This window comes from Procambarus clarkii, chromosome 14, assembly GCF_040958095.1.
Source record: "Procambarus clarkii isolate CNS0578487 chromosome 14, FALCON_Pclarkii_2.0, whole genome shotgun sequence".
Classification (NCBI taxonomy): Eukaryota; Metazoa; Arthropoda; class Malacostraca; order Decapoda; family Cambaridae; genus Procambarus; species Procambarus clarkii.
In genome coordinates this window covers 42,729,059-42,747,909 of record NC_091163.1, presented here as the reverse complement: position 1 = coordinate 42,747,909, position 18,851 = coordinate 42,729,059, and the positions used below count along the sequence as shown (strand labels likewise).

The window sequence follows — 18,851 nt, the reverse complement described above, 5'->3', positions numbered from 1 at the left end:
ACCCTCTGCCTCTGGAGAAAAGGCAGAGTCTGCCGGAAAAGCCAGGATGAAGGGGGCCCACTGGCATGGCCCAAGAGCTCCAGCAGAAGGAACAGGCTCGAATGCCTCCGCCGCCAATCCCGCCAGGCAAAACAAAACAAAAACAAAAGAAAAACTCCGCAAAGCACAACGTCTCCAGGTGAACAGAACCGGTCGCTATGCATATATCAGACAGCTGCACAGTACCTCGCGCCCCTGTCAGTGACGAAACTACCTCCTACGCAAGGAAAACAGGAGCAAGAACCACCCCAGCAGAACCCCAAGGGCGGGCAATCACCGAGCAGCAACAGAACCGCGCGGAAGTAGTTCCCGTACGGCTCAGGGAAGATAACAATGAAGCTGTAAGGGGCAGTACTTACAGGGCACCTAGGGAAGGCGGCCCTAGGTGACTGCAGCCCCAGTACTCTTGTGATACTCCTGGCTCGCACGATACCAAACTGAATAACAACACCGCACTGCAGCACTACTCAAAGAATGGAGCCAGAGTAGACCGACCAATATCTATGAAAATATTTATGAAAAACACCACCATGAAAGCCGCTAACACTGTTCATCTATGCTACTTGTATCAGATACATCATCACTGAATGCAGAAAACGATTCATCTATGTATCATCTAAATAAATTGGAGATAGCATACGTAGGCAAGGGTGGCGCTCAGAGCTACAACTGGATAAGCTTGCTGCATCCTCCTCATAGGTGCTGTATCACTTGCATCTGACCTTTGTATTAGGTCCTTATTGTGCCAAGCTTCACCAATATTATGACCCTTATGTTCTTCAAACAATAAGGTTTGAATTTCACCGACAAAGCGCGATCTTTCAACACCGCGTCAGACAGGTGTTTGGGAGCCAGAGGTGCGTGCGCCACCCATGGTTGCTCACTCAGTACTAACTCAGCCAGCAGCCCTAGGGCATTCTGGGAATTTTTTCCAAGATGGCTGTCTCTCACTGGAGGTCCTAAGAGTTCATTTCGTACACAACCAACCTCGCAGACATTTAGAACGGGTATGAAAAAATCAAAAAGTTTTCTCGGTTGCGCAGTTTTCCACCGACCGAGAATACTTGGTTGGTGCAGTTAAGTGGTTAAGGGTTAAACAGTTACAAGCACGAGAACTTCCCAATCAACTGCTGTTATTGTTATAAACAGCCTCCTGGTGCTTCGGAGCTCATTACCTATTTAATAATTGTAAACAAACCTGCCAAAGATTGAGAAAAGATTTACAGGTTTGTAAGTGCTTGCGTAACTGCTTCGTGAATCTGGCTCCAGGCCCTGAACCCCGGAGGAAGCAGGACACACAAACACGAGACCCGAAGGGCCAGAGAGACAACCCAAAAACCCGGCCCCAAGAGAAGAAGGAAATGGGACAGAGTTATCCAGAAGGAACCCAGCGGAACAGACAGGACAAAACTAGAATGAACCAAAGACCCCGCACAGTCCTGGAGCAGGACTGGAACAAGAGGACTTGATGGAGCGAAGAGGAAGAAGCCCACCCCGCCGGCTCCGAATCTCTCCCAGAGGAAGAGAAGCCACCCAATGCCACCACAGGCCAAAGGATACGACCCAAACTGCCCACAAAATGCGGGATCAAGCATAGGAAAACAGAGCAACCCTCCCTCCCTCCCAGCGCCTCACTAACGGTGCGACCCGTGAAGGGACCAGCGGATCCCTTCCCTCCAAGAGGAAAAAAAAAAAAACCGTGTTGAATGTAATGAAACGTCATTTTCTGGGCGAGTCCCAGAGGCTCCCCAGAGCTATCCATGGCTGATATGGATACCCTAACTATTTTGCATCAGTCGAAGTGGGTGGAGTTCTAGGTCTACCGAGGACCACGAGCCAGAACCTGGGACCAGATTCACGAAGCAGTTACGCAAGTACTTACGAACATGTACATCTTTCCGGCCAGTTATGCCCCTTATGTGTAGTGGAAGCGCGTTGAACAGTCTCGGGCCTCTGATGTTGATAGTTCTCTCTTGAACACTGTGAGGGGTCGGCCAGTTATGCCCCTTATGTGTAGTGGAAGCGTGTTGAACAGTCTCGGGCCTCTGATGTTGATAGTTCTCTCTTGAACACTTTGAGGGGTCGGCCAGTTATGCCCCTTATGTGTAGTGGAAGCATGTTGAACAGTCTCGGGCCTCTGATGTTGATAGAGTTCTCTCTCAGAGTACCTGTTGCACCTCTCCTCTTCAACGGGGGTATTCCTGCACATCCTGCCATGCCTTCTGGTCTCATGTGCTGTTATTTCTGTGTGCAGGTTTGGGACCAGCCCCACTACTATTTTCCATGTGCAAATGTGGGTTTAGTGAAATCTTCTTACAGCTAAGCCCTCTTTTGTTATTTTGTAGATTTTCTTTGATTAATGCTAATATTGTCTCTAATATATGTGTTCTACATATATTATACATCTGAGATTCTAAGATAATTTACTTACATTTAATATTTGTTGCCTAGAGCGTAGCAATTTTTACACGTAACTTCCTATGAATAGCCAATATATTTCATAGGTTTGATTATCTCAATATATAATAATCACATAGAATCTACATTTACTTTCTGATTCTATAATCTTTAATGTTGTAATTAATCAACTGGTGACGAACCAGCACCAGTTCCTAGATATATATTAATTTCTAGTAATACCCTCCAATGTGGAGTTTGAGGATTTTAACTCTTAATTAATTATTATTACAGTCCATTTATGCTCTTCAAATAATTACCAAATAACCTATCATCCATAGGCACTGGTATTTCAGTGTCAGCTTTATAATTCATTTATATGTTTTTCCTCTTTTCTCAAAAGTGGGTGGTCCTTCGAGTACAATATTTCAAATCTTCTTAATTAAATATTATTATACCAGAGTTAAAGTTCCCATTCCCCAACATCACAGAGGCATAAGGAGCAATGGCCCATAGAAACGCACATGTGATTTGGAGCATTCTATATCTGCCATCGACCAGGACAAGCACCTAGAAACGTAAGCGACACAAAAACCCCTATTCTGGTTAACAACGAAAATCATCAAAGGAGTGAACAGAACTTCCCAAAAGAAACATGACCAAACAAACATGACGTCTTACGAGCCGCGCCGCATGTCTGCGCAGCTCCCCCCTCCCAGGGAGGGGGAAGGGGAAGCCCCAGACCCTCGCGCCGGCAATCCTCACCCTAGTTCTGAGGCTGGATATAAAAAAAAACGCCGACCGGAGGGGAGGGAGGGTTGCCTGGAAGCCTCCTGGACTCGCCCAGAAAATGGAGTTTCATTACCTGGTTGATGGGGTTCTGGGAGTTCTACTCCCCAAGCCCGGCCCGAGGCCAGGCTTGATTTGTGAGTTTTGTCCACCAGGCTGTTGCTTGGAGCGGCCCGCAGGCCCACATATCCACCACAACCTGGTTGGTCCGGCACTCCTTGGAGGAAACAATCTAGTGTCCTCCTGAAGAAGTCCACGGTTGTTCCGGCAATATTTCTTATGCTCGCTGGGAGGACGTTGAACAACCGCGGACCTCTGATGTTTATACAGTGTTCTCTGATTGTGCCTATGGCACCCCTGCTCTTCACTTCACATCACTATTAGTTACTTAGTTACTTGGCCATACATTAATACTTTCCAATATTTCCTTCTCAGTTTTAACTTGCTAACATACATGTCTTCCTACCTACATGATGACTAAACCACACACCAGAAGATGAAGAGACGACAAAGTTTTGGTCCGTTCTGGACCATTATCAAGTCGATTGCGATAATAGTCATCCAGGACCATTATCACAATCGACTTGATAATAGTCCAGGACGGACCAAAACTTTGTCGTCTCTTCATCTAGAGGTGTGTGGTTTGGTCACCATATCTTCAGCCAAGTTATTGTGCCTCATTGTCTTCCTACCTACATCCCACTACCTTCTTTGTTCCTTCACAAGCAACATATTACAGCTTCTCTCTCTCTCCACCATTCACAATTGCCTATCTGCTCACTCTTCCTCTTATATTAACTGCCTTTATTTTTTGTTCTCTTGTCTCCTTTACACCATGTCATGTTAACCCCTGAATTACACCAGGGGACAATCTCTTGCTACTATGTACTGTGTTACACACAAATGGCTATAGAAATGCATCTCATCCTCAATCACTTCATTGATTAGAACCCAACTGTTAACACATCTTTTTACATTTTGGCATTTACTTTATAATATACATGGTCTCCTAATTTAGAAGCAAAATATTGAGTCTGTTCATGATATTAATCATTAATAATATTTGAAAATGACAAATATAATACCAACATTGCAGAGCAGTGTTTTCAGCATGCTGTGCAAGTACTCGGGATCCTGCTGCTCGTGGCTGGGCGACCGAGATGCACGAGAGGGAGTCCCCGGGTCCTTCCAGCCTGCTTCTCGTATTCCCGGGATGCTCTCAATGGGTATTTCTCGCACCCCATCTCGGAAGCAGGTCAGTCCTGGGTGTACCTTACGGATTTCACTCTGCCTTCTTTCAATTAGTTTTTTTATTATCTGTAAGGAAATGATTACAGATATAATGATTATTGAGGATGAACACTAATCCACTGATTCAACTTAGATCATACAGAACAAAATGCTGAAAACATTCCCAAATACAGTACAGTACTTCTAAACACTATTATTATTATACGGTATATTTAATCCTTAAAGGGCACAAATAATATACTGTGTGTGTGTAATTACCTAAGTGTAATTACCTAAGTGTAGTTACAGGATGAGAGCTACGCTCGTGGTGTCCCATCTTCCCAGCACTCTTTGTCATATAATGCTTTGAAACTACTGACGGTCTTGGCCTCCACCACCTTCTCACTTAACTTGTTCCAACCGTCTACCACTCTATTTGCGAAGGTGAATTTTCTTATATTTCTTCGGCATCTGTGTTTAGCTAGTTTAAATCTATGACCTCTTGTTCTTGAAGTGCCAGGTCTCAGGAAATCTTCCCTGTCGATTTTATCAATTCCTGTTACTATTTTGTATGTAGTGATCATATCACCTCTTTTTCTTCTGTCTTCTAGTTTTGGCATGTTAAATGCTTCTAACCTCTCCTCGTAGCTCTTACCCTTCAGTTCTGGGAGCCACTTAGTAGCATGTCTTTGCACCTTTTCCAGTTTGTTGATGTGCTTCTTAAGATATGGGCACCACACAACAGCTGCATATTCTAGCTTTGGCCTAACAAAAGTCATGAACAATTTCTTTAGTATATCGCCATCCATGTAATTAAATGCAATTCTGAAATTAGAAAGAATAGCATAGGCTCCTTGCACAATATTCTTTATGTGGTCCTCAGGTGATAGTTTTCTATCTAGAACCACCCCTAGATCTCTTTCTTTATCAGAATTCTTTAAAGATTTCTCACATAATATATAGGTTGTGTGGGGTCTATGTTCTCCTATTCCACATTCCATAACATGACATTTATTAACATTAAATTCCATTTGCCAAGTGGTGCTCCATCTACTTATTTTGTCCAGGTCTTCTTGAAGGGCATGACAATCATCTAAATTTCTTATCCTTCCTATTATCTTAGCATCATCAGCAAACATGTTCATATAATTCTGTATACCAAATGTATGACATACAATTATATGACAAAGAGTGCTGGGAAGACGGGACACCACGAGCGTAGCTCTCATCCTGTAATTACACTTAGGTAATTACACACACACTCTTAAAGAAAGAGATCCAGGGGTGGTTCTAGATAGAAAACTATCACCTGAGGACCACATAAAGAATATTGTGCGAGGAGCCTATGCCATGCTTTCCAACTTCAGAATTGCTTTTAAATACATGGATGGCGATATACTAAAGAAATTGTTCATGACTTTTGTTAGGCCAAAGCTAGAATATGCAGGAGTTGTGTGGTGCCCATATCTTAAGAAGCACATCAACAAACTGGAAAAGGTGCAAAGACATGCTACTAAGTGGCTCCCAGAACTGAAGGGCAAGATCTACGAGGAGAGGTTAGAGGCATTAAATATGCCAAAACTAGAAGACAGAAAAAAAAGAGGTGATATGATCACTACATACAAAATAGTAACGGGAATTGATAAAATCGACAGGGAAGATTTCCTGAGACCTGGAACTTCAAGAACAAGAGGTCATAGATATAAACTAGCTAAACACAGATGCCAAAGAAATATAAGAAAATTCACTTTCGCAAACAGAATGGTAGACGGTTGGAACAAGTTAGGGGAGAAGGTGGTGGAGGCCAAGACCGTCAGTAGTTACAAAGCGTTATATGACAAAGAGTGCTGGGAAGACGGGACACCACGAGCGTAGCTCTCATCCTGTAACTACACTTAGGTAATTACACACACATACACAGTGGTACCTTGGTTTAAGAGTTTAATCCATTCCAGGAGACAGCTCATATTCCGAAAACTCGTAATCCGAAGCTAATTTCCCCATAAGAAATAATGGGAAATGAATTAATCCGTTCCTAACTACCCAAAAACCTCACTTCAAACTAAATTTTATACCTAATTCATCTAAATAAACCTACAAAACTATGTTAAAGTTATTACTTACCCTTGCTGATGAATGCTGTTGGTGTATGGAAGATGGTGAGGAGGGGGGAGGAGGAGAGGTGTTAATGTTTGGAAGGGGAGTCCCCTTCCATTATCACATCAGGCAGTGAGGACCTCTCTGGGGGTGCACTCCCTGGCACGTTTTGCCTGCATACCACTAGGTCCTGGTTGTGGCTCACTGCTCGATTTTCTCATAACAAATCTGTCCATGGAAGCTTGTTTTTCCCTTCTTCGCAAGCTCTCTCTGTAGTAAGGCATCACATTGTCATTGAAAAGATTAATGCAATGCCCTACTACAGCTTTCTCTGGGTGAGTCTTTCCAATAAAAGTTTGCATTTCTTCCCACATCTGACACCAGTTCTTAATGGTTGCAGAAGGGACATTGTGTACTGCCTCATCCTCCTCCACTGGAGAAACATCCTCAGCTGGGTCTTCTTGCTGTTCCTTTTGAAGGGCTTGGAGTTCTTCGGTGGTCAGTTCTTCATTGTGTTCTTCCACCAACTCCTCCACATCATCACCATCCAATTCCAAGCCCATTTGCCGGCCCAGAGTAACAATTTCCTCAACAATAGGCACATCATTTACAGGCTCAAACCCCTCAAAGTCTAGTTCTGTCACACACTCAGGCCACAATTTTCTCCAGCCAGAGCTCAGGGTTCTTTGAGTCACTTCTTGCCAGGCTTTGTCAACGAGTTTTAAACCACTACAAATGTTAAAATGGTCTTTCCAGAACTCTTTGAGACTGAGGTTTGTGGCTTCAGTCACTTCAAAACTTTTCCGAAAAAGTGCCCTTTCACAAGGTTTCTTAAAATTCGCTATGATTTTCTGGTCCATAGGCTGAATTAGAGGAGTGGTGTTAGGAGGAAGGAACTTTACTGTGAGAAATTTATTTTATCTGTGCATCAATTCATCTTCCAAGCCTGGAGGATGAGCAGGAGCATTGTCGAGGAGAAGCAGGGCCTTGAGTGGCAAATGTTTCTCCTGCAAATATTTTTCTATGGCAGGGCACACCACTTCATTCACCCACTCCGAAAAAAAAATCCTAGTCACCCATGCCTTTTTGTTAGCCTTCCACATCACACACATTTGGTATTTCTGCACTTTATACTGTTTGAAAACCCTTGGATTTTCAGGATGATATACTAGCAAGGGTTTAATTTTCAAATCGCCACTCGCATTTGAACACAGCACAAGCGTAAACCTATCTTTCATAGGCTTGTGTCCGGGCAAGGTTTTTTCCTTCTTGGTAATTCATGTCCTCTTAGGCAATCTTTTCCAGAACAGTCCTCTCTCATCACAATTAAAAACTTGTTGCGGTAGGTATCCCTCAGCCTCTGCAAACTCTTTAAATTCTTCAATAAATCGTTCAGCTGCTGGTTTGTCTGAGCTGGCTGCCTCCTCATGCCTCGCAACACTATGAATACCACTTCTTTTTTTAAATTTTTCAAACCATCCCCCTGCTTGCCTTAAAGTCTATCGTATCTGCACTCGTTCCGAGGTTTTTTTTTTACAAGGTCTTCGTGCAATATCCTGGCTTTCTCACAAATGATGGCCTCTGAAACAGATCACCCGCTAACTCCTTGTTGTGTATCCAAATTAATAACAACTTTTCCACTTCTTCAAGTATTTGTGGTCTTTGTTTCGTGATTGTTCTTACGCCTTTTGTCACTTTAGCACTCATAATGTCCTTTTTCTTGCTAAGTATAGTGCATATCGTTGCCGTGGCTTTGTTGTACTGCCTACAAAGTTCAACAACACGTGTACCATTTTTATGCTTCCGAATGATCTCTTGTTTTTCCTCTGTTGTCATCCACACATACACTTTCTTGCCTTGATCCTTACCACTGACTTTCTTGGGACCCATGGTGAGATATATAATAACTTTTATGGTCAAATGGTCAAAAATCCAATAAAACACTGAAAATCCTGGTGAAGAATTGACGTGGGATAGTCACTGGGCGCGAGGCACTGGTAAACTGAGGGGTGAGGGGGGGGGATGATCGCTGTACCACCACATGCTAAATCGGCCTGTACGCGTATCAACACACTCGCCTTCCGAGGCAAATTTTCTTAGGAAATCCTGCTCGTATTCCGAAAAACTCGTATACAGGAACACTCGTATTCCGAGGTACCACTGTACAGTATATACAATTTGAGTAATGTCGCTGAAAGGCGCACATTGTAAATATTCATTTTAAAGTACCGCGCAAGATTTAAAAGTCCCGCATATACACTGGGTTCACATCTGCTTCCTCACATCTCTTGTAACAGCCCGTCCTCCAAACAAGGACCCAAAAGTGATTCCATGCACCGGTAAAACCCACTGTTTATGCATGAAAAACGGTTTACACACGACTCGCTACTGATTTCATTCGAACACTTCCAGAACAAATGCTTTACTGACTAATTTTGTTCGAACCACAACGCTATAAATGTACGTACTAATTTTACGTATGTACCCATGTACTAATATAAATAATCGCCAACAGAACCTAAACACCTAACCTAACCTATGCCTATATATGCACAATATGCTAATATATTATAATATTAATTTATATTTGAGAAAATTCTTGTTTTGAATGAACAGCATGTACAAATTTATGAATGCGTCTGTGGGGTTCACTGCTGGATGTAATGGACTTAATTCGAGGACGGGTTGCTTATAAACAGATGCCATTTAAAAAATCCAGCATTGAATGTAATGAAACGCCATTTTCTGGGCGAGTCTCGGAGGCTCCCTGGAACTTACTAGGTTGATATGCTAATACAGTATCAGACTTTGGCATCAGTCATGTGTATGGAGTTCTCATGGGCCTACCGGGGACCACGAGCCAAAATCTGGCCTACTCTAGAGAGGCAAGGGGAGCAATGGCCTATAGAAATCCCCAAGTAATTGGAAGCATTCTATGTCTGCCATCGACCGGGTCAGGCACCCAGAAAGGTAAGCGTCCCAAAACAAACCCCTATTCTGGTGAAAATTGCTACCAAAGTCAAACGAGTGGATAGAACTCCCCAAACAAAAACAAGCAAACTTGTATGACGTCACCCATCGTCGCGCGGCTGTCTGTGCAGCCCCCCCCCTCCCTGGGAGGGGGAAGGGGTAGCCCCAGACCTACTGTGCTGGCGATCCACACCCCAGTTCTGAGGCTGGATGTCAAAACACGCGAAAAAAATGCTGACAGAAGGAAGGGAAGGATGCAGGAGAGCCTCCGGGACTCACCCAGAAAATGGTGTTTCATTACATTCAACGCTGGTTTTCTGGGGGAGCCTCTACAGCCTCCTGGAGCTAACTACCCACAGAGGAAAATAATAGGGACTTACCCGGGAGGCAGTTGCTGCTCACTCCTTAACCCGAAGTAGAGACAATTGGCTGCATCCACTGACCCAAAGCGACACAGGCCCGACTGGGCCCAGGAATGTTTACAAGGTAATGAGCAGCCAGGACCCTGTTCGACTGCCAAAATCCCCACACCCGAATGTCAGCCCAGGACATATTGCCAAAGACAGTGGCAAGAGCCGCGAACTTGCGGTCCTCATGAGCACGGGGATAGACCACAGGCAGGCTAGCCTTAATAACCCTGTAGACGACCTGGGAGACCCGCACCCTCGAACAGGGAAGAAGGGAAATGGGATCAACCCAAAGCGCGTCAACGGACACAGAAGCCATGGCGTGCACATAACGGCGGAGAGCTGCAACCAGATACAAAACATGATGCACCCCCGGCCTAACCAACCAAGCATCAACAACCGAGGGACCCCTCCGGAACGCAACAGTCTCATTCTTCGCTGAGAAAACCGAGCCAGTCCCTGAACCTCGGATGAATCGGAACGTGCCAATAAGCATCCCGGAGGTCCAGGAACACCATCCAAGCGCCCGGCTCCAACAGAAGCCGAACCTGGGACAGCGTGGTCATCCGAAAGGAGGAGCAATGAACCCAGGGGTTCAAACAGGACAAGTCCAGAATGAACCGCAGGTCCGCGCAGTCTCGTTTTGGGACTGGAAACAGACGGGAAACCCATCTGAGGGACGTTGTTGTTTCGACCACGCCCAAGCAAACCCACTCCACGATGACCTGATAGAGCGCAGGGGAAGAAGCCTGCCCTGCCAGCCCCGAACCCCCCGCAGGGGGAGAGGCCACCCAACGCCACCGGAGGTCGTGAGAAACAACCCGAAACGCCCACAAATTGTGGGACCAGGCGTGAACAAACAGCGCAAGCCTCCCCCCATCGCCCCGTCAATGGGGTGAACCGCAAAAGGGCCCGCGCCCCTTACGAGACGCAGAACGTCGCACAGAGCGAACACCGCACCGATCAGACGAAGGCGGGTCCGACCGAGGAGCCGAACACGAACCTGACACCAGTGGCCTACCACGACGAGAGGAACCCTGAGCCTTGGCACGACCCTTCCGGGAAGGCCCACCATGGGACCCCCGGAGAACCAGCAAGTCTGACATAGGACGGCAAGAAGCCGAAGCAGCCTGAATAAACTGCGCAATGGCTGGAGCCTCAAACAACAGAGGGCAAAAAGGGGATGAAAGAATAAGAGCCAAGGCCCAAGCGGATTCCACAGAGGAGACAAGCACCGTCTGCCGACACGCGAGCCGGGAGGCATAAAACAGAGCCACCACATCCCGCAAGATCGGCACGAAAAGCTTCAGCATGGCAGCCGACGAGCGAGCCGCCGAGGCCAAGGCGCCAGACCCCAGAACAGCCCCAAGCACCCCCACATCCTCTGTGAGCCAGTCAGAAGACAGCTCCAGGAGGGAAAAGAAGCGCAAGACCGCAACCAAAAGGCCCCGAGCGCACAAGTCCTCTGCCACCTGCTCCGCCGTGAGGAGGGGAAGCTGTACATGGAGCTGAATGACACCAACATCCCAGGGAAGGGCAGAAGCAAACAAGCACTCATTGAGGTGCTCAAGGTCACCCCCCAGGGAAACCTGAAGCACCGTCAAAGCCTCCCACCAATCAAGCATGTGGGAACGGCAGAAGGAGTGCCAAGATCCAAGGCAAAGACAGGACAGTCTGCCAGCCAGGATGACTCCGGAATCTCGTAATGGAGCCAGAAAGGGAACGAAGTCCCAAACCTGAAAGCCGAGGAATCAATTGCAAAGGCATAATCTGGGTCCCGCAGGAGATTTGCCGTAAGGGCCGCCCGCACTGCAGCAGGTTGGATGTGATAAGCCGAAAACCTCCGGAAAGACGGAACCGAAGCACCCGGGGGAACCCGGAACCGAACCAGGGGGGGGGGGGGGGGGGGGCAGACACCAAATCCAACTCGTACACAGAGGGAGGAAAAGAAAACCCCACTCCTTGCAACAGTAAGCCTCGCTCAGAGGGTAGAAAAACCCAGGCGGGGTCCAGCGGGGCCCAAGGCCCCCAAGTCAGCCCCTCCCCAGCCCCAGGGTCCTCTCCAGCAGGACCCGGGGCCTAGTCCTCCTCCCAAGCACCAACCCCACTAGACAAGGCCGGCAAAGCCATAGAAGCCGGATAGAATGAGGCCCACTGGTCAGACCCAGAGGCTTCAGCCAGGGGAGGAGACTCAAATGCCTCCGTCGCCACACCGGAAGGGGCACCCCCCCGAGGCTGCCCGAGTCTTGAGACTCGGGTCAAGACTCAAGACCCCTGCCCTGACTCCGAAACCCTCAGACGTTTCGGAGCCGGAAGCAGGGGAGGGGGACCCGAACGCACAACAGGAGGGGAAGGACCAGGAGGTGCGGACTGAACCAGGGTTGAGGCAACCCCCTACCCCCAAGTCCGGGTCCCTATAAGCAAAACGGGACAGCCGCAGGAGCATCTGGGTGAACAACCAACCTAGTGCGTTACAACAACCGAAACCTAGAACGCAACGCCTGTGCAGCCTGTACCTGAAGATCATCATCCACAGACTGGGTAAATTGAGTCACCAGCAAGCAGCAATACTCACAGGACTCAGAGTCGAAAGTGTCACTGACCCAACAGGCTGCATGACGGAGGCAAAAACAGTGAGGGGTCGCCCTGAGACAAGGGGACCGAACAATCTTCTAACTCACATGAAGCGAGGGGAGACCCCGGGGGTCACATCCATCGGACCCCACGCATCCCCTAGGGGATTCCCAGGGTCCTGAGCCTTTACTTGAAGAGGACTCGCGCTCAGGTAAACCCAGGCAGGGTACTACTAACCGGCACCCAAAACTATCAAACAAACTGTCTAAAGCTGAACCCCAGGGACGTGTACACTTACGTGGACCAAGCAGGGGGCACCACCAAGTATCAGGGTGAGGCCAAACACCAGTGACAAATAGGGCACAACCCCCACCAAGGCAAAAAGAAAGAGAAAAACAAAACCCTGCAAGAAGACAACGTACCTCAAGGAACAGAGCCGGCTGCTGTGATAGGTGACAACAAGCTGCGCAGCACCCTGCGCCCCTTACCAGTGCGAAAACTGCCACTTACCCTAAGGTAAACTAGGGAGACAAAACCCCGAAGTACCCAAAGGGCGGCCGAGAAACCGAGCAGTAAAACAGACAGGCAGACCCCGAGGAACTTGTGGAAGGTAATCCCAAGCTCCAAGGGCAGTACTTACAAGGCACCTGGGGAAGGGAACCCTAGGCGCATGCAGCCTGAGTACTGAGGAATAACTCCTGGCTCTCGCGCCCCTGGAGAATAACAGCCACACACAAGGCACAGCGCTGCAAAAATACTGGAGCCAGAGCACACAACCGAGCCAATAGCATCAGCTTCAGTACTGAGGTGTGGATCGCCGACGTGGTAGGTCTGGGGCTACCCCTTCCCCCTCTCGGGGAGGGGGTTGGCTGCGCAAACAGCGGCACAACGACGGGTGACGTCATACTAGTTTGCTCGTTTTTGTTTGGGGAGTTCTATCCACTCGTTCGACTTTGGTAGCAATTTTCACCAGAATAGGGAGTTTGTTTTGGGACGCCTACCTTTCTGGGTGCCTAACCCAGTCGATGGCAGACATAGAATGCTTCCAATTACACGAGGGTTTCTATAGGCCATTGCTCCCCTTGTCTCTCTAGAGAGGGCCAGGTTCTGGCTTGTGGTCCCCAGTAGGCCCATAAGAACTCCATACACATGACTGATGCCAAAGTCTCACATTAGCATATCAGCTTAGTAAGCTCCAGGGAGTCGTAGGGGCTCCCCCAGAAAAACAGCATTAAATGTTGAATGAAACGAAAAACAGCGTTGAATGAAAGGCACCCCACATTAACCTTAGCTGTAGGAGCACCAAGTTCGGGAACCAGCAACCGGAAACAAGCCGAACAAAAGGGGACACCAACACTGAGTAGAAAGGAGAAAAGAAGGGACAGAGACCAAGCCAGCCTAGGCAGCGTAAAGCAGGCCGAGGTGAACAACACCCAAACCACTTGTGAAACAGAGCCGAGAAAGTGTCGACCCCAAACGCAAACTGCAGTGGCTCCGCCAGCACTGCAGGAACAAAGAACATGAGGTGACAAAGGAGGCATAAGATGCCATCCAAGAGAAGATAAAAGAAAAAAAAGAGAAGGAATGAAATAAAATAAAAGACAGCAAAGAGGAAGGTGAAGGAGAGTAGCTCGTACAGTACAGATCCCTCACCAGTACACTTATACTTATAGCTCACCAGTACAGAGCTTTGAAACTACTGACGGTCTTGGTGGAGGCCAAGACCGTCAGTAGTTTCAAAGCGTTATATGACAAAGAGTGCTGGGAAGACGGGACACCACGAGCGTAGCTCTCATCCTGTAACTACACTTAGGTAATTACTTATCCAGTGAGAAGTCCTTCCCATATAGCCCAGATAAGTGAGCTTAGGAAGTACTGTATGTAAAACTTGGACCAATATAGTTGAGAAGAAATATTACGTTTGCATCCCTTGAAGACTAACATGACTGACTTCCAAGTCCACATGTTTGGTATGTGACCCAAGTGACCCAATAGCATTGTCTACATAAAATATTTACAATAATCAGATGAAACCTTTCACGTCAAAATAAATCTAAGAACGTAGAAGTGGATGGACTGGCACAAGATTGACCATACATTTAATATATAATTCAATTCTGACAGCTAAATAATGTTATTCTGACATTACAGTACCAAATTTTTGAACAAAACTATGTTTTTTTCCAACTTGCCTTTTTGCTTAATAATTTGTGGTAGAATCAACCAATTTGTTTAAGTTGTGGGATTTTATAATGAAAATTAATGCACCATAATATTAACATATTCCGAGCATTAGCTTTAATAGGTTAGGTGGGTTACTTAGGTTCAACCATTTCTGGTAAGGTAGAAACACTGTCAATAGTTGAACAGCTGAATTTGTAAACATAAGACATACAAAAAAGTTGCTCCCCCAACAGTATAGAGTCAGAACAAACCAACAAACACTACTATACTGTCACACGTTATATGACAAAGAGTGCTGGGAAGACGGGACACCACGAGTGTAGCTCTTATCCTGTAACTACACTTAGGTAATTACACACAGAGATCACACGAACGTGATGCATCAAATGAACAAATGAACTACTATGCTGTCTATGAGAGGGTAATGTGTGCCACCAACAGTGTAGCTGTCATCCTGTAACTACACTTAGCTAATTATGCATACACTCATGACACAATCCAAAAGGCCTGGGAATCTGTGCACAAGTTGACTGACAGATGAGAGGCAGGTTCACAGAGCTATATCTCAAGCCATACACACACAATTAGACATGTAGTAAAAACCACAAATACACAATGTACAGTACTTACTAGCTGAGTATATGACACAAACACAACCTACCAGTGAAGTATATGACACAAACACAACCTACCAGTGTAGTATATGACACAAACACAACCTACCAGTGTAGTATATGACACAAACACAACCTACCAGTGGAGTATATGACACAAACACAACCTACCAGTGGAGTATATGACACAAACACAACCTACCAGTGGAGTATATGACACAAACACAACACTACCAGTGAAGTATATGCACAAACACAACCTACCAGTGAAGTATATGACACAAACACAACACTACCAGTGAAGTATATGACACAAACACAACCTACCAGTGAAGTATATGACACAAACACAACCTACCAGTGTAGTATATGACACAAACACAACCTACCAGTGTAGTATATGACACAAACACAACCTACCAGTGTAGTATATGACACAAACACAACCTACCAGTGAAGTATATGACACAAACACAACCTACCAGTGTAGTATATGACACAAACACAACCTACCAGTGGAGTATATGACACAAACACAACCTACCAGTGAAGTATATGACACAAACACAACACTACCAGTGAAGTATATGCACAAACACAACCTACCAGTGAAGTATATGACACAAACACAACACTACCAGTGAAGTATATGCACAAACACAACCTACCAGTGAAGTATATGACACAAACACAACCTACCAGTGTAGTATATGACACAAACACAACCTACCAGTGTAGTATATGACACAAACACAACCTACCAGTGAAGTATATGACAAACACAACCTACCAGTGTAGTATATGCACAAACACAACCTACCAGTGAAGTATATGACACAAACACAACCTACCAGTGTAGTATATGACACAAACACAACCTACCAGTGTAGTATATGACACAAACACAACCTACCAGTGTAGTATATGACACAAACACAACCTACCAGTGAAGTATATGCACAAACACAACCTACCAGTGAAGTATATGACACAAACACAACCTACCAGTGAAGTATATGACACAAACACAACCTACCAGTGAAGTATATGACACAAACACAACCTACCAGTGAAGTATATGACACAAACACAACCTACCAGTGTAGTATATGACACAAACACAACCTACCAGTGTAGTATATGACACAAACACAACCTACCAGTGTAGTATATGACACAAACACAACCTACCAGTGTAGTATATGACACAAACACAACCTACCAGTGTAGTATATGACACAAACACAACCTACCAGTGTAGTATATGACACAAACACAACCTACCAGTGAAGTATATGACACAAACACAACCTACCAGTGTAGTATATGACACAAACACAACCTACCAGTGTAGTATATGACACAAACACAACCTACCAGTGTAGTATATGACACAAACACAACCTACCAGTGTAGTATATGACACAAACACAACCTACCAGTGTAGTATATGACACAAACACAACCTACCAGTGAAGTATATGACACAAACACAACCTACCAGTGAAGTATATGACACAAACACAACCTACCAGTGTAGTATATGACACAAACACAACCTACCAGTGTAGTATATGACACAAACACAACCTACCAGTGTAGTATATGACACAAACACAACCTACCAGTGTAGTATATGACACAAACACAACCTACCAGTGTAGTATATGACACAAACACAACCTACCAGTGGAGTATATGACACAAACACAACCTACCAGTGAAGTATATGACACAAACACAACACTACCAGTGAAGTATATGCACAAACACAACCTACCAGTGAAGTATATGACACAAACACAACACTACCAGTGAAGTATATGCACAAACACAACCTACCAGTGAAGTATATGACACAAACACAACCTACCAGTGTAGTATATGACACAAACACAACCTACCAGTGTAGTATATGACACAAACACAACCTACCAGTGAAGTATATGACAAACACAACCTACCAGTGTAGTATATGCACAAACACAACCTACCAGTGAAGTATATGACACAAACACAACCTACCAGTGTAGTATATGACACAAACACAACCTACCAGTGTAGTATATGACACAAACACAACCTACCAGTGTAGTATATGACACAAACACAACCTACCAGTGAAGTATATGCACAAACACAACCTACCAGTGAAGTATATGACACAAACACAACCTACCAGTGAAGTATATGACACAAACACAACCTACCAGTGAAGTATATGACACAAACACAACCTACCAGTGAAGTATATGACACAAACACAACCTACCAGTGTAGTATATGACACAAACACAACCTACCAGTGTAGTATATGACACAAACACAACCTACCAGTGTAGTATATGACACAAACACAACCTACCAGTGTAGTATATGACACAAACACAACCTACCAGTGTAGTATATGACACAAACACAACCTACCAGTGAAGTATATGACACAAACACAACCTACCAGTGTAGTATATGACACAAACACAACCTACCAGTGTAGTATATGACACAAACACAACCTACCAGTGTAGTATATGACACAAACACAACCTACCAGTGTAGTATATGACACAAACACAACCTACCAGTGTAGTATATGACACAAACACAACCTACCAGTGAAGTATATGACACAAACACAACCTACCAGTGAAGTATATGACACAAACACAACCTACCAGTGTAGTATATGACACAAACACAACTTACCAGTGAAGTATATGACACAAACACAACCTACCAGTGTAGTATATGACACAAACACAACCTACCAGTGTAGTATATGACACAAACACAACCTACCAGTGAAGTATATGACACAAACACAACCTACCAGTGTAGTATATGACACAAACACAACCTACCAGTGTAGTATATGACACAAACACAACCTACCAGTGTAGTATATGACACAAACACAACCTACCAGTGTAGTATATGACACAAACACAACCTACCAGTGTAGTATATGACACAAACACAACCTACCAGTGAAGTATATGACACAAACACAACCTACCAGTGAAGTATATGACACAAACACAACCTACCAGTGTAGTATATGACACAAACACAACTTACGAGTGAAGTATATGACACAAACACAACCTACCAGTGGAGTATATGACACAAACACAACCTACCAGTGAAGTATATGACACAAACACAACCTACCAGTGAAGTATATGACACAAACACAACCTACCAGTGGAGTATATGACACAAACAATGGTATATACTGGCAAAGTATACAAAAGAGGTAGTATCTTACCTCCTTCTGCCTTCTAATAACAGCAGTAAATTCTGTATAAACAATGTTTGGATTTAATTCACAGCCCATTAGCGTAGCTCCCTCATAATCTTTGATGTAGCCCTGATACACGGCGCGGGACAGCTGAATGTCCTTGCTAAATCCTTGTTTCTTGAAGTAACCTGACAAATAAAACCATCTTATTAATGACATATACAGTATTGTATAAATATGCAAATATAGCACATTTAAAATGAAAAAAATCCTTACAAGATATACATAAGATCAAAATTATCCAAAGTT

General features: G+C 45.1%; 1 protein-coding gene across 12 annotated transcripts in view; it reads right to left on the bottom strand.

Annotated features, from left to right (window-relative positions):
• The window catches only part of Gcn5 (Gcn5 acetyltransferase), a 287,084-nt gene that overhangs the window by 90,826 nt on the left and 177,407 nt on the right, over positions 1-18,851 (bottom strand). For all 12 annotated transcript variants that reach the window (XM_069324558.1, XM_069324554.1, XM_069324559.1 and 9 more), the window contains 2 exons: positions 18,570-18,730; positions 4,315-4,542 (listed from right to left, as the gene is read on the bottom strand). In XM_069324558.1, the coding sequence (XP_069180659.1) occupies positions 4,315-4,542; positions 18,570-18,730 (389 nt within the window). The remainder of the gene's footprint in view (positions 1-4,314; positions 4,543-18,569; positions 18,731-18,851) is intronic.